Here is a 27,770-nt window from a genome sequence, read left to right as displayed (position 1 = left end):
TCCTATCAGAGAGGTACTTGAACTATTCAAGAACAGTTGCCAAAAATATTTTTCACCTAGTGAATGTCTTACTTTTGACGAACAGCTTTTGGTATTTAGAGGAAACTGCCCATTCCATTCAGACAATATATCCCTAGCAAACCAGCAAAGTATGGGTTAAGTGTTTGCTTTGGTTGATGTAAAAAGAGCTTACACTTTGAATTTAGAACTGTACGTCGGTAAGCAACCAGAGGGACCATGTAATGCCAGTAATTCAGCTGAAGATATTGTTCTTCGAATGGTCGAACTGTTTCAAACGTCAGAATATATTATACTGTGTACGAATATTAAATGTATTATTTTAGATTTAATAAAAATCGTTCATAAAGACCCTTCAAAGTATACAAACAGACCACCTGCTTTGTGGATGACACCTGTCATCCACGCGAGTGACCATGTCACGAATTTTCGCGCGAGTAACAGAGTGTTAAGAAGGCATTTTTTGAAATTTTTTCCCTAAGGAAAAGGTTTTTGTGAAAATATATTGCTATTAAAGCAATTTTGAAGCTAAAAATACGAAAATTGGTATTTGGTTTCTCGGCCAGAAATTAATTCAACCCGTAAGGGAGTGAAGTAGTGGATGAAAGTTTTTTTAAATGAATCATCGTTAAAGAGCTACTAAAGCGATCTTGAAGCTGTCAGTGAAAAATGGTATTTGAGTTCTCGTGAAGAAATAAAAAATACGTGTTGGAGTTGTTTGGGTAATTCAACTCCTGAAAGGGTGAAACAGGTTCAAAAATGGCTCTGAGCACTATGGGACTTAACTTCGGAGGTCATCAGTCCCCTAGAACTACTTAAACCTAACTAACCTAAGGACATCACACACATCCATGCCCGAGGCAGGATTCGAACCTGCGATCGTAGCGATAGCGCGGTTCCAGACCGTAGCGCCTAGAACCGCTCGGCCACCCGGGCCGGCGGTGAAACAGGTATGAACAGTTTAATGTAAATATTTCGCTATGAAATCAGAATCGCTTTTTGGTGAGAAGTACGTTCGGAAAACACTATGCTTTTATAGCCTTAATCAGTGTGAAAAGTTTAGAAGCTCTTGCAGCTCGTGAACTAAATTAAAGACAGCTAATTAAGTCACCGCGAGAAGTCGACTTTGTAAGAATAGCATAGAAAAAGAGATGGATCTTTGATACATTAACTTCCCAGCAGACCTAATATGTATATTACATAATTTTTTGTTGTAATTGCTACACAAACTAATAATTACTGATGATAAAATAGGTAGCACTTTTAAATGCTATTCAATGTACAGGAATATCAGTCTGAGATAAGAGAATTTAGTACCGGGTGTAAAACTGGCGATAATAACTATAGAACCAGTTAAGCGATTTCTCTCTCTTTCAAATCGCTACATGAAATTAAATTAAATCCGTTGGAAGATTTTAATTATGCTAAGACTGGCAGCCAGGTAAAGGGCCATTTACTCTTTTATAGTGTGTGGATTTATACATGAGGAATGTCTTAGCAATACACAAGTTCGAGTAAAGAAAAAAAAGCTGCATACAGTGTACGGGAGTGGAGCAGGAGGCGCTAAGCTAGTTTGATTATAAAATGAGGCGCTCAGTGCAAAATGTTGTTTGTGATACTTCTTACCATCATGCCTGTGGCACACACTCGTCCGGGTGTTTAAATGTAGCTGACAAAGCCAGGTACAGGGTTCAAACGGTTCAAATGGCTCTGAGCACTATGGGACTTAACATCTGAGGTCATCAGTCCCCTAGACTTAGGACTACTTAAACCTAAGTAATCTAAGGACATCACACACATCCATGCCCGAGGCGCGATTCGAACCTGCGACCGCGGCAGTCGCGCGGTTCCGGACTAAAGCTCCTAGAACCGCTCGGCCACCGCGGCTGGCAGGTGCAGGGTTTCACCGACCTAGTGTTCTGTGTGTTTTTTAAGTTTGAACTTGCCACAGACGATCAGTTTCGCCTGCTAATGAGCGTCTTTGGCAACTGTGGGGTTGTGACAGTAATTTCCCAGGTTGAGGATGAAGGCGTTATTCGAATGTGTGGAGTTCCTGAACAGTCGTTTGTTTGGTTCCTAGGATACCTCCAAGGATGGTCTCGAGGTGAAATTCATCGCGCGTGTCCACAGTGGGCGTGTACCGTGGAGCATTGCTTACGATTTGTAAAACCTTGCTATAAACGACCCGGAAGCAGCGCAGATATGTCGGATGTGCATATTCCGAGACTGCAGCATCGCAGTACGGTGGTTTGTAGGGTGTAGATGTAGAGGGACCGATCGTACAAAATTAGCGTGAGCCAGCGCTGTCTAGCGCTGAAGCGGTGCCTCACACCCTCCTCCTGAAGACAGCTGGTCCTTCGCTGCAGATGCGTGGACGCGCTGCTGAGCCGCGGCGCGGACGCGGACGCGCTGACGGTGCCCGGCGGGTCGTCGGCGCTGCACCTGTCGGCGCAGGCGGGCCACGCGGAGTGCGCGCGGCTGCTGGCGAGGCACGGCGCGCTGCTCGACCGCCGCGACGCCGCCGGCTTCTCGCCGCTCTACATGGCGGCGCAGCGCGGACACCACCAGGTGGTCGAGGTGCTGCTGCGCCACGGCGCCCGCGCCTCGCTGCGCAACACCGGCGGCAACACCGCGCTGCACATCGCCGCGCAGGAAGGTACGTCCGCCACCTGCCGCGGCACACACGTCCCCCTCTTAAAAGTCAGCTTCCACTACGACAGTGCTTCTACATCTGCATACATACTCCGCAATCCACCATACGGCACGTGGCGGAGGGTACCTCGTAGCACAACTAGCGTCTTCTCTCCCTGTTCCACTCCCAAACAGAACGAGGGAAAAATGACTGCCTATATGCCTCTGTACGAGCCCTAATCTCTCTTATCTTTGTGGTCTTTCCGCGAAATGTAAGTTGGAGGCAGAAAAATTGTACTGCAGTCAGCCTCAAATGCTGGTTCTCTAAATTTCCTCAGCAGAGATTCACGAAAAGAACGCCTCCTTTCCTCTAGAGACTCCCACCAGAGTTCCTGAAGCATTTCCGTAACACTCGCGTGATGATCAAACCTACCACTAACAAATATAGCAACCCGCCTCTGAGTTGCTTCTATGTCCTCCCTCAAACCGACCTGATAGGGATCCCAAACGCTCGAGCAGTACTCAAGAATAGGTCGTATTAGTGTTTTATAAGAGGTCTCCTTCACAGATGAACCACATCTTCACAAAATTCTACCAATGAACCGAAGACTACTATCCGCCTTCCCCACAACTGTGATTATATGCCTGTCCCACTTCATATCGCTCTGCAATGTTACGCCCAAATATTTAATCGACGTTACTGTGTCAAGCGCTACGCTACTAATGGAGTATTCAAACGTTACAGGATTCTTTTTCCTATTCATCTGCATTAATTTACATTTATCTATATTTAGAGTTAGCTGCCATTCTTTACACCAATCACAAATCCTGTCCAAGTCATCTTGTATCCTCCTACAGTCAATCAACGACGACACCTTCCCGTACACCACAGCATCATCAGCAAACAGCCGCACATTGCTATCCACCCTATCCAAAAGATCATTTATGTAGATAGAAAACAACAGCGGACCTACCACACTTCCCTGGGACACTCGCTCTCCCCACCTGGGGGGAATTACTACCTGATGGGTAAAACTAAATGATTCTATTCTGTTCGTGACAGAACTAAATTATTTTCTAAAGATCATTAATATTATCACAATTTTGTAACATTCCAATAATGTTCATATGAAGCGCCAAAGAAACTGGTACAAATGCTTATCATGTAGGGCCCTCGCGAGCATGCAGAAGTGCTGCAACACGACGTGGCATTGACTCGACTAATGTCTGCAGTAGTGCTGGAGGAAATTGACACCATGAATCTTGCGGAGCTGTCCATAAATCCGTAAAGAGCACGACAGGGTGGAGATATCTTCTGAACAGCACATTGCAAGGTATCCCTGATATGCTCTGTAATATTCTTGTCTGGGGAGTCTGGTGGCCAGCAAAAGTGTTCAAGCCCAGAAGAGTGCTCCTGGAGCCACTCTGTAGTAATTCTGGACGTGTGGGGTGTCGTATTGTCCTGTTTGAATTGCCCAAGTCCGTCAGAATGCACAATGGACATGAATGGATGCAAGTTATCAGACAGGATGCTTACGTGCTTCTCACCTGTCAGTCGTATCGAGATGTATCAGGGGTCCCATATCACCCCAACTGCACACGCGACACACCTGTGAAACACAACTAGCTCCTTATTCACATGAAGTGTTGAGTGCTATTGACAGGGGATTTCAGATCGATTCCGTATTTCTGGATTTCCGGAAGGCTTTTGACACTCTACCAAACTAGCGGCTCGTATTGAAATTGCGTGCTTGTGGAATATCGTCTCAGTTATGTGACTGGATTTGTGATTTCCTGTAACAGAGGTCACAGTTCCTAGTAACTGACTGAAAGTCATCGCGTAAAACAGAAGTGATTTCTGTCGTTCCCCAAGGTAGTGTTACAGGCCCTCTGCTGATCATTACCTGTATAAACGATTTGGGAGACAATCTGAGCAGCCGTTTTCGGTTGTTTGCAGATGACGCTGTCTTTTATCGACTATTAAAGTCATCAGATCATCAAAACTAACTGCAAAACGATTTAGAAACAATACCTAAATGGTGCGAAAATGGCAGTTGACCCTGAATAACGAAAAGTGTGAGGTCACCCACATGAGTGCTCAAAGGAACTCGTTAAACTTCGGTTATACGATAAATAAATCTAATCTAAAAGCCGTAAATTCAACTAAATACCTAGGTATTACAATAACGAACAACTTAAATTGGAAGGAACACACACAAAATGTTGTGGGAAGGCTAACCAAAGGGATTGGTTGGACACTTAGAAAATGTAACAGACCTACTAAGGACACTGCCTACACTACGCTTGTTCGTCTTCTTTTAGAATACTGCTGCGCGGTGTGGGATGCTTACCAGATACGACTGACGGAGTACATCGAAAAAGTTCAAAAAAAGTCAGCACATTTTGTACTATCGCGAAATATGGGAGAGAGTGTCACAGAAATGATACAGAATTTGGGCTGTAAATCGTTAAGAGGCGTTTTTCGTTGCGACGGAATCTTCATGAAATTCCAGTCACCAGCTTTCTCCTCCGATGCGAAAATACTTTGTTGACACCGACCTACATAGGGAAGAACGATCACCACGATAAAATAACGGAATTCAGAGTTCGTACGGAAAGATATAGGTGTTCATTCTTTCCGCGCGCTATACGAGATTGGAATAATAGAGAATTGTGAAGGTGCTTCGATGAACCTTCTGGCAGGCACTTAAATGTGATTTGCAGAGTATCCATGTAGATGTAGATTAGAGCCTCCACCAACTTGACCATACCCTGCTGACATGCAGGGTACATAGATTCTTGAGATTGTCTCCATACCCGTACACGTCCAACCGCTCGATACAACTTGAAACGAGGCTCGTCCGACCAGGCAACATGTTTCCAGTCATCAACAGTCCAATGTCGGTGTTGACAGACTCAGACTAGGCGTACGTCGTGCAGTCGTCAATGCTATGCGAGTGGCTCTTCGGCTCCGAAAGTCATATCGAAGATGTTTGTTCAATGGTTCCCACGCTTACACTTCTTGATGGTCCAGCATTGAAATCTGCAGCAATTTGCGGAAGGGTTGCACTTCTGTCACGTTGAACTATTCTCTTTAGTCGTCGTTGTTCCCGTTCTTGCAGGATCTTTTTCCAGTTGCACCGATGTTGGAGATTTAATGTTTTACCGGATTCCTGATATTCATGGTACACTCGTGAAATGGTCGTACGGGAAAATCCCCACTTCATCGCTACCTGGGAGGATGCTGTGTCCCGTCGCTCGTGCGCAGTGTGTAACACCACGATCAAACTCAAATCTTGCTAACCTGCCACTTTAGCAGCAGTAACCGATCTAACAGCTGCGCAAGACACTTGTCTTATACAGGCGGTGCCGAAGGCAGCACCGTATTCTGCCTGTTTACATATCTCTGTATTTGAATACGCATGTCTATACCAGTTACTTTGGCGCTTGTCTGTAAGTTACTAATAATTACTTTTTCTCCGTTAGTAGCGTTAATCTGGTGGTTACAGCTTCTTCATATAGTCCACCCAATAAAAACATACGTTGTTCTTTACCCGTACAGTCTTGATGATAAAAGTGAGGCATAAACAGGGTGACATTTATTGAGTTATATGGAATAAAATCGTCGTAACTCCAGAACGGTTTCCGTTACGTCCTTCAAACTGTACGGTTGGCCGAGAGGCATTATGGTAATTAGTATGGTTTGGTTTAGTGACGAAGCCCACGTTCGTTTCGATGAGTTCGTCAGTAAGCAAAATTATCCCATTTGGTGGATTGAGAATGCACTTTTCGCGATCAGAAGTCTCTTCACCCTCAACGGGTGACTGTGTGGGTTGCAATGTTCGTCGCGGAACCATCAGCGCGATATTCCTTGATGGCACGGTGACTACCGAACGGTACGTGAATGTTTTGGAAGCTGATTTCATCCCAGTTAACCCAAGTGACCCAGATTTCGATTAGATGTGGTTCGTGCAAGATGGAGCTCTTCCCCATCGAAGCAGGAGAGCGTTTGATGTCCTGGAGGAGCACTGTGGGGGCGGCATTCTGGATATGAGGTACCCAGAGGTTATGGCATGGGGCTCGATTGGCCGCAATATTCTCCGGATCTAATCACATGCGACTCCTTTTTGTGGAGCTATACTAAACACAAGGTGTACTGCAGTAAACCCAAAATCATTGCTGAGCTGAAAATAGCCATTGAGGAGGTCTTAGACAGCGTCGATATTCCGACACTTTAGCGGGTCATACAGTATTTCGCTATTCGTATGCAGCACATCATCGCCAATGATGGCTGGCATCTCGAGCATGTCTTACAGGCCTAAACCCGAATATCTGTAGTGACGTTTGCATGTTGAATAAAGTGTGTGCACGCCGTAGTTTGTAACTAATTTACGTTTTTTTCATATAGTTCAATAATTGTCACCCTGTACATAACAAATGCTATATATCTCAAAAAATGTCTTCCTCAAGTTACAGATAGTATCTGCAGTCGTCCAGAAAATGCTTCATTACTCGCTTCGAAACAGATAAATGAATTGACAGCACGACACAGCAGTAATTACATAAAGCTATTCATATTATTATTATTATTATTATTATTATTATTATTAAACTGGTTAGACACAAAGCATTAACAATCCGAAGTCGCCCAATTTGTGCCAGTTCAGAAGCAAGTGGTCCATCAATCAAGTGATTCACAAACAGTAATTATCGTGCATACAACTGAACTTTTTGATTTTAAATGGGATTGCAGGGTGCGGTTCAAGAAATTGCCACAATGGAGAGGAGTAATACAGGGGAAGTATGTTTTGTAGTCCGTGTCTACCCTCACTGTGGTTACTCAGCTTTCTTATCTGAGGAAGAGTTACGAGTACCACTTGTGATGGACCCCAAATTGCTTTCATCGTTCATTCTGTAGATGCCCCGGTGGTCCCGGTCGCCTACGGAGGACTGGAAGCCGAGCAGTGACCTCTCCAGTTGTCAGGAGGCTAGGAAATGACTGTGGACGCATCAGAAACGCCAAAGAAACATTATTTATTCATAACACCTTTATTCCTGCCGAGTACAATGTGGCTCGCGTAACACAGGCTAGCTGAGCTTGGTGATATCAACAACCTTCGCCGAGTCCTCGCTGACTCGTAGCGATGACACCAGCTCCGGGCCGCACCAGTCTTGCTAGCGCAGCGCCGCGTGCTGTGACGTAGCATGGAATGCCCTTACTTCGGCCGCGCGTGACTGGTGGCGCCCGGCTGCGGACAGCAGGCCGCTGCATGTAGGAGGGTCCGGGTTGGAGTCCCGGCGCTGTCGGCATGAGAGGCGTTCTCATAGTGCGTAGTGTACTCTATCCCACCCCGTCTTCTTCCCTGCTCCTCCTAGTGGCTCGTCTGCGGCGGACAGGCGGAACGGGCTGCAATCCCCCAGCGTTGTCGGCTAACCCGGTTGTGACGGCAGATGCACAGGGCCTAGGCCCCGCACGATCTCAACGAGGCTCACTGATGTGGTTAGCATTGGTGGCGAGCGAGTCTGCCGCGATGTCTGCTAATCCTGGGTTGATGATTGACAGCGGCAGCAGAGAGGACCAGAGCTGGTACTGTCCCCTCACGTCTGCTGCTGGATGGGCCGCCCTTACTGCAACATCTCCTTAATAAAGATTAACATGTCGATCACCGAGCTGAGCACTATGCAGCATCCCAGTACACATCTAACTGCAAGTCTAACTGCGAGTGCCCTGTTGCTATCAAAGCTAGCGTATTTAAAGGAAGCACGAGCGACGTCCTGACGTCATGCTCGTTTGTAATGAACGCATTTGTTCCACTTATACTGCTGATTCATCTGTCGTACTCGCCCCTTAGGTGTTCTTGCGACAGAGTTACGTGTTTTTACGACAGATTTACGCGAAGTTGTGAAATGCAGTACAGCTGACGCTATACCTCTGTCTTACACTCTTCGAAAGTCTCCGTCTAACACAAACCCGCGTGCTAAGCAATTCTCTCTCGCCTGTTGTGTGTAACCAAGCCATTGCCCCTGCGTGACGACACATTCCGATACATGCGCAACCCTCTTACCTCTTGGCTAACTTACTGCCTCTGGCTCTCGGCATAGGCAACGAAACTTTGACAATATTCCATGTTTCCAACTCTTTACTATTCCGCGACACTACAATTCTATCAGGTACACACATTAAATATCATTGATCTTTCACATCTTTCATCACTTTAAAAATAAGTGATCCAAGAAAAGTCTTTCATTCTACAGATTAGTTAGGTACTAAAATTGGCGATAATGTGGGGGTGATGGGGGAGGTGGTTGACATGCGGCAGGAGGAGATGGGGCAAGGTGGGGGTACAAGCTAATGTCTGATTACACTTAGGGGAAATGGTCTAAGAAATGTTGGGAACCACTACACTATGCTCTCGCGCGGCGGCTTCGCGAAATTAGTCTCGCAGCAGTCAGCTAGCCGATCCTGCATAGCGCTATTTTCTGGGTTACTTTTTCCAAGAGTAAAATGCAGGGCACACCTTTTGCCCGTTCCTCCCATCTTCTGGTCATCCTTCCTTTCACTTCATGCGTGACTGTCAATTTGGTTCTCTTAGTTTTCTTTCGTTCTATCCTATACTTGCTTATGCTTTATGCGTGCAGTGGGTATCGCTGCACAGATATACTACAGCGATCCTGCACCTCTCGTAGGTGGCAAAGCTGTGGAGGTTTCTCGGATTTTATAACTTGATAAATGGGTTTAATCAACATAAATCATCACTGAGAGATATTCCTTAAATCACTATACTGGTGAAAAAAACTGCATAAAAATTGAATGTATCAAAGCAAATAAATGATGAATTCCATAACCTTGCTTTAAAAGTTTTGAGAATAAAATATACAATATATCAGTGTATATGGCACCTATTTACACTGCTATTACCATGATTCGTCACAAATAACAGATTTGATACGCAAATAAATTTCTTGCTCGCTGTCAGTGCATTTATGTCACCGCAGCTCTTAGTCAGCAGAAATTGGCAAGAATCACAAGCCGTCGGTGAAATAGCATATTTGCTTCTGTACCCGCTCGCCAAATCATTGATATCTATAATACCATAGCGAAGTAGAAGCGAGTGGTCTTTTGTTGTACATGAGTGAGTTGTGTAACCGACAGCTGTGTGAGACAAGCGCTCTGTTACCACATACCCCATATTAGCGATAAACGTCTGTTCTGCAGTACGCTACTGGCAAGAAATTACACAGTGACAACAGTGTTTCTTCAGTTGCGGACCAAACGAAACTCCTCGTAAGCAGAAGTAGAGTAGGAGAACTCGCATACCTCTCGCGATAAATTTAAGTTTTTGTGCCCCACACCCTCTCTGTATGTTCCCTTGATGTGGGCCAGTCTCGCTACCCCTCGGTATATTGATGTGCCTCTGATATTTACGACCCAACACTCGTATGCAGTTGTTCTGGGAATCGTCTGACCTCTCGAATAAGGCCCATAACATTGTGCTCAAGTTATCCCATAGGTACTGGTAGGAATAGTTTGGTGGTAAGTGTTGTGCCAGCCTAAGAAGCCAATTTAGGACACACTGGTGCTGACTGGCGAAATGTTATACGACATTGCACGAAACTACAGTTACATAACAAACGAATGGCTGCAGGATCATTGTGCCAATGACGAGACTTATACCTAGTGGCGCTGTTCACCTTAGATTGAGAATTGGGTAAAGTTGCCACGAGCATCCCATAGCCCACCAGCGAATGTCACAGACGTGATGCACCAAACGATACAGGCGTCTAACGTGGCGCCCATGTACCTGATCATCTTTATCCACGGTACTGGTGTACTATGGACGTCAAGTTGGCGTACGGCGATTAGGACAGAGCACTGAGTACAGAGGATGGCCTCGATTTTGGCCTGGGTAGTAAACCAAATAGTCTGTGGTGGCCTAGGCGGTGAATTCGTCCTATACTCGTTGCAGTTGTCATTGAAGCATTCAGGAGCTACTGCCCTTACTCCGGAGTTTTATATACTGGCATATAGCTCCAGCTGAGTTGTTCTGGCCAGGGGCATGTCACTCGTGAAGAGGACATGTAACGCTGGGCTTAGTAAAGATCCCTGTGGGACACCTGTTCGGATGTGACGACGTGCAGACAGTCCTGATCCAGTGCCACATGGAAGGATTGCCCCTGCAGGTATGACTGGAGTAGTTGGACGTGTGACATGAGGACGGAGGGCTAGAAGTCCGTAGAGGATGCCCTCATACTACACGGTATGAAAACTTCACTGCATCAGCCTCTCACTATTGGCACATTTTTTCTTATGTATCGACTGAAATGACGTAATTAATATTTGCGACGACATCACCTCACATCTCCTGGGGGGGGGGAGGTGGAGGTGGAGGTGGAGGTGGAGGTGGAGGTGGAGGTGGAGGTGGAGGTGGAGGTGGAGGTGGAGGTGGAGGTGGAGGTGGAGGTGGAGGTGGAGGTGGAGGTGGAGGTGGAGGTGGAGGTGGAGGTGGAGGTGGAGGTGGAGGTGGAGGTGGAGGTGGAGGTGGAGGTGGAGGTGGAGGTGGAGGGTACGATTAGAGAGAGAGAGAGAGAGAGAGAGAGAGAGAGAAAACAGCTTCGCACTTCATCACGCATTTATTTAGTCCATGCGTGTAGGTCACAGAAATGTTAAATACACTGTCTGAGAGAAAAGTGAAGCATCTGTAAGACATGGACGGGGAGTCAGTGTAACATAAGATACGCTCCATCGGCGGTAATGTAAATGATTAGAGTTGCAATTCTCTGTGACCGATAGAATGGTCAGCAGAGTGCATTAAGGTTTTTAATGTTCAGTGTTTTTAAAAGGCCTGTTAGGGTATACAGGATGATTTTCTCCACCGTGTGCAAACTCTAGGGAATGATCGATTAGAGGAGACAGGACAAAAAAGGTATAATGAACTTAAGTCCCGAAATGCATGGTTTCCATGCTAGAGGCCATTTATTCAGTCATACCTTGTTGCAGAGACTGTACCACGCAGAGACAGATGCAGTGTATGTTAAAAATGGTCCCCATGTGCCTCAACGCAAGGGTGTGCGCGCGCCATAGCACGTGTACATCCGCCAGGCTGCAAGCGAACAGTGTCAGAGGCAGCTTGAATACGCTGCTCACGTGTCTCCACATCTGGAATGGCTCTGAATATACCATACTTTAGAGATGGCCCCATAACCATAAGTAGCAAAGGTTGAGATCCGGTGAACGAGCAAGCCATGCAACTGAACCTCCTCATCCGATCCATCGACCAGGAAAGACACGATTGAGATGCGGTCGGTCGTTAATGGCAAAGTGGGCTGGAACAGCATCATGTAGGAGCCGCATGACCCTTCAAATCATCAGTGGTACTTCTTCCAGCAGGGGGAGCAAAGTCACCCGCAAAAAACGCCGTTAGTTCCGGCTGTTGGCGACGTGGAAGAAAGACCGGTCCCAAAATTCGATCGCCAATTATCCCGGCCCATAGATTCCGGCCGCACCGATGCTGACGATTACCGGTCACCATACGATCGGGGTTCTGCATAATATCGCACGGATGACCTATGAAGGTCGAAGATACCAATCCGCGTAAAGGTGACCTCGTCTGTCAATAGGATGGATGACACAAATCCCGGAATCGTAGTTGCCTGATGATGAAGAAACCAATGAAAAGACTGCTCCCGATGTGGAAAGTCTGTCGCTAGTAACCCGTGCACACACTGTAAGTGGTAGTGGAAGTAAAAATTGTCATGGAGAATGTACTCTACGCGATCGTCTGGCTTACCCTGTACTGGCGAGACCACTGCCTGGTACTGACACGCAGACGCCTTCCACAATGTTAATCACATTTTCCTCCAAGTCTGGTGTGCGAACATTTCCGGTACGACCTTCATGATTTCCTGCTTCTTGAAACGACCCTGTCTCACAAGGGGAGGCCGCCAATTGTGAAATTCAGATTCGATTCATATTGCGCATAATAAAAGCTCATAGCCAGAGGTGTAATGTGGCAAAGCACCAAGATGCACTTCTCAGCCGTTGTCGAGAAAATCGACAGTTAAAAGAAACCGTTGAGGTGAAATACTCTCTACGATTTGTAACTTCCTACAGCGTCGTGGCGCAGCGGTAAGCGCTCGCGTTCGTAATCCGAAGGTCACCGGATCGAATCTCGCACCATGCAACTTTTTTTTAGTATTTGTTATTTGTAATATATATATATATATATATATATATATATATATATATATATATATATATATAAAAAATTCACGGCAATCAGTTGCAACAATTATGCATATAATAAGTTGTTGAAAGTCGTTTGTCGTGGAAAAACTCGCGACTTCGAACATGATTATGTTTTCTGCAAACAAAGTTGTATTTCACAAATGTTATTAATTGTCTTCATAATGTTTACACGTGTAGTTAACGGAAGACGTAGAAACGATATTCCGAAACGAATACGTATAGTGTAAGTCAAACGTTCGAATTAGAGACCCCATGATATATATATATATATATATATATATATATATATATATATATATATATATATATATATATATATATATATATATTTGAATTACAAAAAACAAATACTAAAAAAAGAAATAGCATGGCGCGAGATTCGATCCGGCGACCTTTGACTTACGAACCCAAGCACTTACCGCTGCGCCACGACGATATTGGAAGTTATACATCGTAGAGAGTATTTCATCACAACGGTTTCTATTAACTGTCGATTTTCTCGACAACGGCTGAGAAGTGCATCTTGGTGCTTTGCCACATTACACCTCTGGCCATGAGCTTTTATTATGCGCAGTATGAATCGAATCTGAATTTCACAATTGGCGGCCTCCTCTTGTCAGACAAACGGCGAAACACTATTTCAAACATTGAATCCTGTAGCTGTTGTCGCGGGGATAGGTTTCCTGACACAACCTTGCTGCCCGCCGCCCTTTGCCATTTTCCTTTCCGTAAGTAAACACCATGTCGGCAAGCTCTCGATTCGAATACGGAACCATTGTTTACAACGCTGTATCACATCCACTACAAGATGAGTCAGCAAGAGAAGTGAATCGGACACGACATTACCAATTACTATGGCAAGAGAGGGCGCTAGGGCATGACGTATGAGGAACAGTACCACTCTCTTGGAGGAAATCAAGGTTACTGTAACTACGGCTGCATGGTACAGCGCGTATTAAACCGCAGTCTCTGTAACAAAGTATAATTGAAAAAATGGTCTCTAGATTGGAAACAATGCATTTCCGGACGTAAGTTCATTAGACTTTTTTGTTCCGTATCCTCTCATCGAGCAATCCCTGGACTTTGTACACGGCGGAAAGTCACCCTGTGTAAGGAGTGCGAACAGCATCAGGTCCTGAGTGGTCCCTGAAAAGGACACTGAGAAGCCATACACTAACGCGAGACAAAGTTTCAGCATCTGACTGTTTGAGAGGGATCTCATTGTGGGTACACTTCGCCAGCTGGCTGAAGCATGCATTAACCAGATTTGTGAGGCGTTTGAGTGTGCTCATGGATAAAAGGAGGACTGCACGGGAACGTAAGGGCAGGAATATTCGTCGTCAATGTTCCGGACGACCGCGTCTGACCACCGTAAAGGGGAAACACGGTATTGTGCGGCAAACACATCTTAACCGCGTCACATCTGCGCCTGCCATCCGAAAACAAATAATGGGCTTACTGCAACATTGTGTCATTCCACACAATTTGTCAGTGACTAGTAGCAGCTGGATTAAGGAATTACCATCAAGGCAACACAAACGACTGCGCTTGGAATCGTGCCATGGTTGGGCAGCCTTGACTGTTGAGTACCGTCGCACTGTGTTCAGTGATAAATCGTGATTCTGCACTACCCCGGGTGACCACGGTCGGTGAGTATGGTGGCGACTTGGTGAGAGAACCCTTTCTTCCAATGTTCCAGAGAGGCACAGCGGTGTTAGGCTTGGTGTCATAGTGAGGGAAGCCCTCTGGTATGAGTGAAAGTCGTGGTTGACAGCAACTGAGGCAAAGCTGACGAGACAGTGATACGTCACAGACATCCTGTGTTCTCATGTGTTGGCTCTCATGAGACAGTATTGTGCTGTCATTTTTCACCAGAACAACGCTCGTCCACACACGGCATATCTGTCTATGAACTGTCTGCAAGATGTTAAGGTACTCCTGTGACCAGAAAGATCCCCAGATTTGTTCCCGACAGAATATATGCGGGACCAGCTCGGATGTAAACTTCATCTTAGTGCCAGCATCCAAAATAAAGGTAGAGATACAACAGTTGTGGACCGAAGTGCCTCAGGGCAGCATTAACGTCGGACACCTTTTATAACCTAATCACACTGGCAAGTGGGCTTATGCTGCCAAGTTCATTGTGGACTTGATTCAGTTTCGTAACCACTGAAGTAGCAGCACGTGCCCTCTCAACCAGTGAAGTTTCATTTCGCTCCCTCCTCCCGTTCTAGGGGCTTCACTTCTTTTGTCACGCGGCGTGCATTGCAAACTACAACAAAGGCGCTGTGCATTGCGAGAGCGCATATCCCCGTTGCAGTCAAAAAACATTTCACTTTCTCCAAGATGTGTCTTGCATAGTGACAATGTTAAAGCTAGAAAATTAGAAGAGAGGAGTGCCAAGAATCTTTATTCCCGTACAATTTGTGGATGGCGTAAGGGGCAGGGGAAGGGAGGTGAGTTAAACTGGTACGATGCACCAGTTTAACAGTGTACACACCACGCGGTGGCTCGCAGAGTACAGATGGAGATTTTAAACGCAACCCGTGTTACCACTTTAGAAACCTTTCATATTCCATATGCATTCATTAATTGGATGGAAATATTCGTCTGGCCCAAGTTTCCTGAACGTCGCCTTCACTGACCTGCAATTCTAGCAGCTTTCATTTTTTATGTGTGGTAACTGGAACAACAACAACAACAACGATGATGATGATGATGATGATGATTACTTATTAACTGCCTGACGAACTGGCTAAATTTTTTAAAATGCCGCGAAGATAGCTTAGTTTCGGATTTGGGGCCACAGGCAACAAATTTTAGTATCAAAGAGGGCCACCATCTACATACTTACCAAAGACCACTGTACCGTGCCTGGCAGAGTTTCTTACAACTTTTACCTGTAATATTTTAATTCCCACTCGCTAAATGAGCAAGGGGTAAGCATTTTACTGTTCACCTCGACATACGAATGTGTGTCGTCTTTACCTCACTATATACCCATCACAAGACGCACTGAATTACTTCTAGTGCGATGTGCAACTTGTATTACGTGACAGCCAAGTGAAGTGTGTTATTTCTATTGCAACATTTCTGTCCATGTAACAGAGGTCAGTCGTAGCTTCCATAATGTGATCCACAGTGTGTTTGTAACATGACTATGTAAAAAAGAAAATCACCGCAGGTTTTCAAGCAAATACGAGTAATACGAAGAAAGGGAAAGAATTTTCTGGCGTGCCATCTAGATGGTTTTTGATATGAATGTTTCGTTTCCGCCATGATGGGTCTTGTAGGACAATACCGTAAGACAAGTGTCAACTTTATCTACGGAATAACTTTATACAACTTCTTAAAGTAGGTATGTGTGACAGATTAAGTTTATCAGGAGCCCGCTCCTTCAGTTTCAGCAGAATCAGTTTGGCTGATTTCAAAGAAGCCGTACTCATCTTGCAGGTGATCAATGCAAAGAGTATCAAAACAGTATCGATAACCGAAAATAAAGAAACTGCACAATGTGTGTTGAGTGATCTGTGGTTAAAGTAACGTATTTTGCTCAAGCCTCACGCAGGGCATGTACGTATTACATAGTTACACAATTAGGTTAACGCGCAAACTCTGGTTGCCGGGTATGAAGTGATGGATTTTCAGTTACTCTTCCTCTTTGGACGTCAATTATGTCGCGTTGGATTGCAGTTTATGGCCCTACTTTTTGAAGCACATTAATTAATATCGATTGCATTTGTCAGTTATGAGATTATGGCCCTTGAGTGTGGCAATCTAATAATTGAAAAGATTATGCGCGCCAGGTGCGTGAAGGTAAATAACGTTATCATCATTCTACTCGCGTAAATGTTGTGCTTTGGACTATGGCTAGTTAACTTCAGTTACACTTTACAGAACACGATGACAAAGCAATAGATTTCCATCACTGCAATTGAAATAAGAAGACAATGTTGTAATTATGATAAGTAGTCTCTGAGGGACGTTTACCTTAGGTTTGTTATTCTTGTTATCGGGCAAACATGTTTCGCAATCTTATTTCTCTCTCTCTCTCTCTCTCTCTCTCTCTCACACACACACACACACACACACACACACACACACACACACACACACACACACACACAAAATATTGTTTTAACAACATTCTCGTATTGGTAGTCGGCGACTACATACTCTACTCTCTAACATTCTGCATGGTGTCTGTCTGTTCTAAGTCGTGTCTCCCTACCACTTTCGCGCAACGACGCTCTGAGCGTGTTTTTTTAGGGAACTCACTAGTTTGAACCTGGGACCTGTTGCTGGTAAGGAGACGACAGACCACACACGACATGTAGAGTTCAGAAGAGTTCAGTGAGACTAGCGATGATATAATCAAATACTTAATGATTTCAGCGTCAGCTCCACTGCACTCCCTGTAAAAGAATCTTAATACTAACTAAATTCAGTGGAAGGGGTTCAAGGCTTTCCTATTTTTAGTTAGCTGGTAAAATAACGTCGAAAAAGCATCTAAGTTTACCACTGGAATTTTTATTCTACTCACAAAACATTGTTTATAAATTGTACTATTGATAAAAGGATATATTTTAATACAGGATGATAAAAACCAACTGCGTTCAACAAAAATGTGAACGAATATTCCCTGAATGGGTTTCAAATTTCTATAATGGATCGAAGGATGACCTATGCCATATCACATCTATAATCTAGATTTAAATTAAGTTTCATAAAAGAGAAAACTATCAAAAATTGTCTACAGTGACCCTCAATTATCCTTAATTTCTTATTTAAGTTGTCGTAAATTACAGTGGCTGATGTGGCTTCTCAATAATTATATAACAGAAAAATCATTGCGTTTCAGATTTTAACTTCAAGTAGCAAATGTGAATACCACGAAGTTTAATTGATGATCAACATCAGTATTACGTAAAAAGGAGATGTAACAGATGAGACTTCTGCAGTTCCGAGTGAAGCCTTATGAGCTCTTATGCAGCATCGCGTGCGTTCATTACCCTGCCGGTGGTTAGGCACCGTCAGGGGTGGCGGGTGGCGCAGCTCCACACACCTCGCCGTCTCGGTAGCAACTCTCTCGAACTTCTCCTTACTACTGTTTACCGAAGTTGATTTAAGAAAAAGGTATCTGGCTGTGTTTTCAACTGACCAATCAGCGTCTCAATGTTAACCTTAAGCTCCGCCTACAAAAATTCCGTCCATCCAATGAGTAACGTTATACTTTTCGTGGTGGGGCAAGGTTTTTAATGTTTGCTACGTAACAGAGACGCGTATAGTCTCATGCTAAAACTTGCAGCTGGTGTGGCCCTTTTTGTGTTATCGTAAGATCTATCTGGAGGGCTCTATCTTTTAACATGGGCTGGAAATGGACCTCCCGGTGGTCAGCCGGCAATGTGGGTGTCCCATTGTCCCGCTCTTATCATAGGACCGAGAGAGGTGGCGCAGTGGTTAGACACTGGACTCGCATTCTGGAGGACGACGGTTCAATCCCGCGTCCGGCCATCCTGATTTAGGTTTTCCGTGATTTCCCTAAATCACTCCAGGCAAATGCCGGGACGGTTCCTCTGAAAGGGCACGGCCGACTTCCTTCCCCATCCTTCCCTAATCCGATGAGACCGATGACCACGCTGTCTGGTCTCCTTCCCCAAACCAACCAACCAATCTTATCATAGGGCCTTCTAGCCTACACGGCTCTACTCTCGGCTTCTGTTCTCGTTTCTCCCCTTGGAACTGCGTCTGTTTCACGGTGGGAAGGTATGACATGCATTTAGGTGTTCTTGTGTTAATCTGTGGTATTCCATTTGCTCACTCGTTGATCGTATTACTTTGGTTAATTTAATGTCAGGATTTATTCGGAGCTATGTGACATATTGCCGGATTTGCTATCATGTCAGGGTTTTCATGGAAGGTGTTGGATTTGCCTGACACCTTACAACTCTGACAGAAAAGAACTGAAACACCAAGGAGTTGTTGTGCGACTTAAACGAAAGTTGGCAAGCGTGTTTCTACATCTGAAAGATCTCTCTTCAGTTTCTGTGTAAGTCACACAAGAGGGGCGCTAGAAGGGCCTCTATGAGGATACAAATCAGGTTCGCTTCAAATACACGATGTAACTGTCGTGTTACCTTTAAGACTGAAGGTTGTAAGTTGCTCTTACTTAAGAATGCCTTTGAGGCAACAAAAATGCTATTATCAACACCTCATTGAGTTTGAACGAGGTCGCTTTATAATAGGGCTATGAGGAGCTGGATGTTCCTGCTGCAGTATTACAGAAAGACTTGGCAAGAATGCAGCCACTGCACACGTTGCTGGCAGCTGTGGTGACGCAAATGTTCAGTTGCAAGAAGACCTGGCTCTGGATGGCCACGTGGCCCCAGCGAGAGCAGAGACCATCGTGTTCGTCGTATGGATCTGGCGCATCGTACTGCATCTGGAGCAACAAAGTGAGTAGCAGTTGGCACTAAACTGACATAACGAACTGTTAAGAACTGGTTACTTCAAAGACAGCTCCGAGCCTGAAGCCCTGTATCGTGCATTCCACCGACCCCAAATCCGCCACTTAAACGACTTCAATGATCTTTCGCTTGACACCATGAAGGGCAGGGTGGAGGTCTGTTGTGTTTTCTAATGAAAGACGGTTCTGCCCCTGTGCCAGTGATGGCCGTGTGGTGGTTAAGAGGAGGCCAGTTGAGGATTTGCAACCAACCTGTCCGTGTTCTAGACGCACTGTTATGATCCGGTGTGAGATTTCGTATGACAACAGGAGCATACTTGTGGTTATACGACGGCAGATTTGTACGTCAGTCTGGTGATTAGACCTTTTGTGTTGCCATTCATGAATAGCACTCCAGGAAATTTTTCCAACAGGATAACTCTCGCCCACATACCGCTGTTGTAACCCAACATGCTCTACAGTGTGTCGACATGTTGCCTTGGCCTGCCCCACCACCAGATCCGTCTCCAGATCACATGAAGGACATCACCGGACGACAACTCCATTGTCATCCACAAACCGCATTAACTGGCCCTGTATTGATTGACCAAGTGCAAGAGGCATGGAACTCCATCCCACAAACCGACAATTCGACACCTGTACCAGACGATGCATGTACGTTTGCATGTTTCCCTTCCACTTCGGACGTTTACAAGGGTTATTAATGTACCAGCGTTTCACATATGTAATCGCCTAACTCGCACTTACGTTAACTTGTGATCTTGCAGTGTTAGCCACTTGAATACGTCAAATATATTCCCGAAATTTCATTACTCTGTATTAATTATTTTTTTGTGTTGCGATATTTTTCCGTCAGTGTATATGTAAGTGTGACTACTTCTTTCGTGGATGGCAGGTGAGTTCACTCCCCCCCCCCCCCTCTTTCAAGACTGAAGCCAGCACTCAAACCATACGCTGACGGATCGGCCATCTCTTTTAGGAAATACTCAAACGAATGAGGTTAAAGTTCTAAAGTTCTGTGACCTGTCCAATGTTTTTACCAAGATTTTAGGGAGAGGGTCTTCATTTGTTCGCAGGGTGATCGGAACGCCCATATTTTATGTAAGTGGCCAGCCAATGACAAGTTCCTGCGGCATTCTTGGTGCTCCTTTCTCGTTTTCCTTACCTTTTATTTTCTTATACAGCATTTTTCTTCTTTTCCCGCTTTCTGTAGGTGTATGCTTCCATTTTACTAAGTTTGCCCACTTCGTTTCCCTGTTTACTTTAATGTGTGTCAGGGCGCTGATGACCTCGACGTTGAGCGCCCGTAAACACCAACACACACACACACACACACACACACACACGCACGCGCGCGCGCGCGCGCGCGCGCGCGCGTATTGTATTGTATTGTATTGAACTTGGGACCTAGAAACGATGGAGCGGCTTCGTCCCTGCCGTAGCCCTCAGTGGTTCACAACCCAACAACAGGCTACAGCAGTCCAGTTACCTCACCGCCGCCCCACACCGAACCCAGGGTTATTGTGCAGTTCGGCCCCCAGTGGACCCCCCGGGAACAACTCACACCAGACGAGTGTAACCCCAATGTTTGCGTGGTGGAGTAATTATGGTGTAAGCGTATGTGGAGAAAGTGTTTGTGCAGCAATCGCCGACATAGTGTAACTGAGGCGGAATAACGGAAACCATCCCGCATTCCCGAGGCATATGGAAAACCGCCTTAAAAACCACCCACAGATTGGCCGGCACGCCTGACTTCGACCCGAATCGGCCAAGCGGATTCGTGCCAGCGACCGGCACGCCTTTCCGCCCGGAAAGCAGTGCGTTTAGATCGCACGGCTAAGCGCGCGGGCTACAGTGGCCATACTTGATGTTACTTAGATTCGTGACTGAGTCTTCTGATTACCTTATAAAGATGAAAACAATAAGTGATCATTACTACTAATGTCATCTGGGACAAATTGGTGAAAGAGTCGTGAATCACAAAACAAAACGTAACCTATCATGACCTTACGCCTGCCCATAGTGTCACTACGGTATGGAAAAACTATGAATTCTGAAACGAGAATCCTTGGAGCATCCTAGCTATTCACGAGGTTTCACTCCAACCCTCAGCTGTTTAAACATACAAAGGAATTACATCAACAACAACATCGTCAAGTATAAGTCTTATTCTATCTTCAAGGATCTAAAAATTCATGTTTTCATCTCCTCTTTGGTCTTCCTCTACTACGTTTTTATATGGCTTTGCAGTTATATAATACTTTTGAATATCTGTTACCGGTCATCCTTTCATCTGAAATGTTTCACTTTCTTCCAGTGTACTCTTCACACCTAATCTGAGTCTTACATCTTCATTTCAGATGTGATTGGTCTTGGGTATCTCAAAGTTGATCGTGGAAACCTCATTTCTGATCTCTGGATTCTTTTTGGTTTCTTTTGTCAAGGTCCAAAACACCACCAGAAAAGATTGTGTACTGTTAAATAAAATTTTATCACTGGCACCACACTGGCTTTTTTTTAATTCACTTTCATAATAGAGGACGGATTAATTTTTGATTCCATGTTACTCGAATTGCATTCTTTAAACTATGATAAAGATATTTAGAAAGCATAATCTGTTCCACAGGTTTACATCGTATTAAGATTTTTGCTCTTATCAACCGATATACAGTGAATTATTTCCCAGTTTTATGTATATAAACTTCAAATTATGTTTTTCTATTAAGTACTTGTTCATCAGCTATGAGTAAGTTCATATTTGATGGTTATTATTATCTTTCAGAGCCCATACGTTTTTCCAGTTGTAAATACCATATTTATAGAAGTTAAATGATGAAAGTGGTGAGGAATACCTTTTATGATAGACTGATTTAAAATTATTTCCTTTTTTTCCATTTACCTCCACGACACTAAAACACTAAACTTGGATATTTGCAGGTAGACTGAGACGCCTTTCTCTTTCGTAAATTCCTACTGTCTGTCGAACCACCCAGTCATCAACTTCAGTATAATCTATCAGGGCTACGATTATATGTCAATTTTTTTTTTGTTTTTTCATATAATTGTGTCGTAACAAATTACACAAGCTGTGTACAAAGTCTTGTTGGTTGTTTAAAACTATCTTGTCTGATACAAAATTCAGTCTTCCTGCTACTATATTGCTATATATCTATAATCACGGTTTAAGTAAGTTAGTATTTCGATAATCATAAAAATTCTCATTTTTTTAAATACTCCTATAAGAAGGGCTTAATTGCTATCACCCGTGATACTGCCCATATAATAAGTTTGGAACAGTATTTTCCCAGTTCTTCGTTAATAGTCTCTATCTGGTGACTTGATATTAATAGACCCTTTCAGTGCTTCCATGACTAGGTGTACAGGTACAAGTACTATACATGGGCCATGTCTCTCGGCTGTTACTTGAAGAAATTAAACAACTGATCACATTATATGTTGTAACGTTTGTTGGGAAAGTTCTTTATAGTATTTTCCGCATTTTTCTATGGATATGACATTAATTATCTAGTCTTTCATTTCAGTTGAGGAATTAAATTATTTTAAAAGGCTTATTTTTTTACCATGTAAGTCACCCTCAACCTCAATGAGATTTTTTCCAAATCTCTATTGTCCTCCTACCTGTGCGCGGTGCAGCTCTCGTAAATGTCGTCCCGTGCAGATTCTTCATTGGCGCATTGGATGTCTCTATCGGTGGAAGCTAATTATCTGAAATTGCTGTCGATCAACTTCGGGGTATCTATTTACTCGAAATTAACATTCGGAATGCCGTAATATCACTTTTATTCCTATTAGATCAATAATGAAACACTCATGTCACAAACTACTCATAACCGAGAGCACGGCTACCATCGAACAAGACAGGAAGAGCTCTTAACGCCGACTGCCGACTTCGACGCGCAGTCCATATCTCTTACTAGTTTCGTCATAGCTCGTGGATTTCCGATCAAGTTCGTACATACTAAGATACGCATTTGTTAATGAACGGGTGTGAATTTTAACGAGGCAAAATTATGATAAATAGTTTTAAACATCCAGAGGCTCCTCCTAGTATTCATTTTGTCATAAATGACTTTAATTATTGAATATAAATAAACAAAATCGGTGACTTTGGCGCCAAGATGGTGGTACTTCCCGTCATGTATATTTCCCAGGCCGACACTTGTTGCTACGGTCCAGCGCCGAGCCCCACCCCACTACGCACGACATATGGGCGCTTCGTCACCTAGCCAGCCAGCGTGGGAAATGCTCTTCGACTCATGGCCGGCTACGGACTACAGCACTTCCTAACTACCGTGAATACATCAATAAGAGACAATTTATTAAAATTGGTAAAAATGTCTTCCTCGCGTAAGAGGCACCTTACAACGTCCAGTTGCGGTACTGGAGTGCAAATTCTAGCCTTCGTCGCCGACGAACAGCACTCAGCGTTGGTGCATGAACTAGGCGCCTGCTACGGAGGCCCATAGACAGAAACGTTCGCTCAACGTTAGTTCAGTAGACACTGTAGGTAGGCCCTTGGTTTTCATCTGGGCGGTCAGATGCTTAACAGTTGCCCGTCTGCTCACCCGTACACATCTCCACAGCCGTCGTTCACCCCTGTCCTCTATGGCCCATGGAACACTACAGTTGCCTCGGTGCCAGTTTTGTTTAGCGCCGTTTCGCCATTCACTGTGTACTTCAACCACGGCGGCACGCAAACAGTTTATAAACTTAGCCGTTCAGGTAAAGCTTCCACCGAGAGCCAATGATCATTCCCTTTAGGGCATGAGATAAATTGCTCCGTTTCCGCATTTCGACAACGACTGCACTATTTTCCGCGTTCCCTCAACATGCTTTATATCTCCTCCGCCGATAGTATTGCTACTTGCCACCTGCCGTCTGAGTGTGTGCACTGCACGCTGACGTCGAACATAGGCGTTGGTCAGATTCTGACTGGACCGTGTAGTATTCTCGGGTATTCATCCATTCTGTGCTGATGTTTGTTTGCTTCAACTTCACCGACATACGGACTCAATCGTCTTTTGAATATAGATCAAATAAATGAAATAGTGGCTACAAAATGTTTTGAATCTAATGAAGTCATCGAAGCTGCAGGTCGCTATTTAGCAGATTTTCCAGACCCACTCTTAAAATATGCATTCTACTGAGTGGAAAAATATTGGACAAAATAGAGACCACATCGGAAAAAAGTGCTTTTTCCAACTAAGAATGTCTTTAAGAGCAGGTAAATATACTCGTTAAGTGGGACGGAGAGGAAGCGAGTGTGACCTGCGTTTCGACTTTGGGCAGGCAACATCAAGTGCGTGCAGCTGCTGGCGTCGGCGAAGGACGCGCCGCTGGAGGTGCAAAACGACCTGGGCTTCACTGCGCTCTACACGGCCGTGCAGGGGAGCCACGTGGGCGCGGTGCGCACGCTGCTGCAGGCGGGCGCCAAACCCGGGACCCCGGGGCCCGGCGGCTACACGCCGCTGCACGTCGCGGCCGAGGACGGCCACGTGCTCATCGTGCAGCTGCTGCTCACCGCCGGCGCAGACCCCAAGCAGGTAGGACTGCCTACCATTCGCTGTAATTGTGTGTATACACTCATAATATATAGGATGACGATAAAGTCGTGCCCGCATCTCGTGGTCGTGCGGTAGCGTTCTCGCTTCCCACGCACGGGTTCCCGGGTTCGATTCCCGGCGGGGTCAGGGATTTTCTCTGCCTCGTGATGGCTGGGTGTTGTGTGATGTCCTTAGGTTAGTTAGGTTTAGGTAGTTCTAAGTTCTAGGGGACTGATGACCATAGATGTTAAGTCCCATAGTGCTCAGAGCCATTTGAACCATTTATTTTTTTGATAAAGTCGTGCTATCATTTCTAAAAATCTTAATTTGGGATCTACGAGTGTTGGAGAGAGAGTATCGTGATTTGTTGTTAAGCTTTTAACAGCCCTCAAAGTTCCCCCTGTCAAGCTGTACTTCAGTGTGCGCCCTACTCATTGCTCATAAATCATCAAGGCGATGTTTGTGTTCAGCCCCTTTACGGGACAGTATTGCAGCATTGACAGTTCTGATTGCTTCATTCGTGCATGAAGGGTAGCAACATTATTGGCTGTTATCGTGTAGACATTAACGGTGTCGTAACCCCGCGAGAAGTCGTGCAATGGCGTTACATCGGGAGAGTGAGAAAGCCATGCGATGTGACCATCACGGCCCACCCACCTCTCAGGAAATGTCGCTCAGCACGTAACATGACTAGAATGTGCATCTCTTCCAGCTGTGGTAGAAGAAACTGTTCGAGCTGGCCCAGAGAAACATTTCTCTTTATCGTTTTCTCTGCGAAAAAAAATTAACCTGTCACCTTATCGTGGATTAGTCCACGCTAAAAATTAAGCTTAGAACTATCACGGATGTATTCACGTGCATGGTGTGGGTTTTGTAAGCCAAAAATGCTGACGTTGTGGATTTTCACTTGTCCATAGATGAGCAACGTAGCGTCATCTAAAAACAGGCACGTTTTCCGGTAGTCATTGTCAGCCTCTTTTGAGGTCAGCATGGAACGCGTGTCAGAAAAGCGGTGGTGTCTGATTGTCAAAGAATACATTGTGGTGGTAGATGCACAAAAATCTTCCATGTATTAATCCGTTTTACAACGCAATCTGTATGAATCCGCTGTGAGGCCCAACTCTGTTCAAATGGACTCAACAACCAAGTATACCACAAACTATGGTTCACCTGAGAACAGGGATCTGTGGACATCATTTAACAATCCTACACTGGTACAGCAGTATTTTATCCTTTCACCTTGATTCAGGCGGCAGCAGAAAACGACGCACTGTCTGCGAGGAGCGAAACACGGCAGCAGCTGTAATGTTCTGACGCATCCACGAACATTTGCAAACTACGCGGTCTGGCGTTCTGATTATCAGAATGCGGTAAACTTCCCTATCAGAGCACTGAAATCCCGCCATATTTCAATGTGAGGTGCACCCGTTCGCTGATCTGGCCAACGCAATTTAACTCTCAGGCACGACGGTGTGTGCTGGAACTGTCAGACATCATACAGCCAACTCAGGACAAATACCTTCACCCTAATGACACACGATACGACCAAGATAATGTGCAGTTCCTCTCTCGATACAGTTGGAAACTGCCATGTCTCTTAGTCCACCACAAGATAGAGACTACAAGTCTCGCACACTACGGAAAGACCTGAAGTTCTCCGTCAGGGGAGGACCAGTAGACGGAGGAGGCAAAGAATCACAACCACATTCCACCAAGCGTCGATATGGAAGCCGAATTAGCAAAAATGAAACTGCCCCCACATTGCACAAACCAGTCGAACTACCCTCCACTCATTGAATCTCCCCTATTGAATGTTCTGTTGGCCTGTTAGATAATCCATGCAGAGCACTAGCGTTCCCACGCTGGAAGAGCACGCCTCCACTTCGTGAGAGGAGACAATCAGCGACTTAAAATCTCTATTGTCTGAAAGGATTATTTTATACGATGAAGATGTCGTTCTCACAGTAAGCATGGTCATGTTTCGGCAAAAAAAAAAGTCTACCTAGAGAGGACTACTGTCCCTCATTTACAGAAAGACCTAATGTTTTTGGGCCGGCCATTTCCAATTTTTGAAAGAAGGCTGTTAAGCTTCCTAGACAGTAATGCCCGTGAAATGTGTTTTTTTGCTCGCTAGAAGACCCTGGTGACTTCCCAGCCTCAGGGTAGTCAGTCTTGCCTTCACTAAACATGTGCACAAGCTGCCCTGCCTACATTGTCCCAGCTTCTAACATGAGAATGCACGGGGGTTTTATGACCTTCCCACCACTTGCACAAAGGCACAGTTTACAACAGTCTGTCTTAAATGGCTTCCTCCACCCACTTTCTGCCAACTGGCCGCCTTCACGACGGATTGCCGCCTGGCCCAGATAAAATGTTTTATGAACCAGAGCTTTACTGTCCAACCCTAAGCGGAAGGAGGAGAGTGTTACGGCTAGAAGTCTCTCTGAGGTACAATCCATTGACTGCTGCTTCTCAGATTTATAGCTCCTAATCCATCCATATCTCTCTCTCTCTCTCTCTCTCTCTCTCTCTCTCTCTCTCTCTCTCTCTCTCTCACACACACACACACACACACACACACACACACACACACTTTTCTTCTTCAAAACATTCTGCAGAATATCTTGAATACTTGATTTAGAGATGTTGCTCCATTGCAGTTCGTAACGCAACAATTTTGCCACACTACAGCCACACCTCCAGTACTTAACACCGCCTGCTCACAACTACCGATCTGGTCCTTTTTCCAGCTCACTGCATCAATGCGTCGTCAGAAAACAAACATTATACCTGCTGTCTTCAATTGGCCTCTTGGCGTGCGTACACTGTGTGAGCGGCTGTCGCT

At 45.0% G+C, this 27,770-nt stretch overlaps 1 protein-coding gene and 1 non-coding gene across 2 annotated transcripts in view; one reads left to right on the top strand and one right to left on the bottom strand.

Annotated features, from left to right (window-relative positions):
* LOC126235148 (ankyrin repeat domain-containing protein 29-like) overlaps positions 1 to 27,770 on the top strand; it is a 54,093-nt gene that overhangs the window by 22,279 nt on the left and 4,044 nt on the right. Inside the window, exons 3-4 of the mRNA XM_049943881.1 lie at positions 2,385 to 2,674; positions 24,672 to 24,925. Coding sequence (XP_049799838.1) covers positions 2,385 to 2,674; positions 24,672 to 24,925 — 544 coding nt within the window. The remainder of the gene's footprint in view (positions 1 to 2,384; positions 2,675 to 24,671; positions 24,926 to 27,770) is intronic.
* On the bottom strand, positions 871 to 954 carry Trnap-ugg (transfer RNA proline (anticodon UGG)). The gene has a single exon. It is a non-coding gene; the product is annotated as a tRNA-Pro (tRNA).

This window comes from Schistocerca nitens, chromosome 2 (genome assembly GCF_023898315.1).
Source record: "Schistocerca nitens isolate TAMUIC-IGC-003100 chromosome 2, iqSchNite1.1, whole genome shotgun sequence".
NCBI lineage: Eukaryota > Metazoa > Arthropoda > Insecta > Orthoptera > Acrididae > Schistocerca > Schistocerca nitens.
Note: the sequence above shows the minus strand (reverse complement) of the source record. Positions and strands in the feature narration are given on the sequence as shown.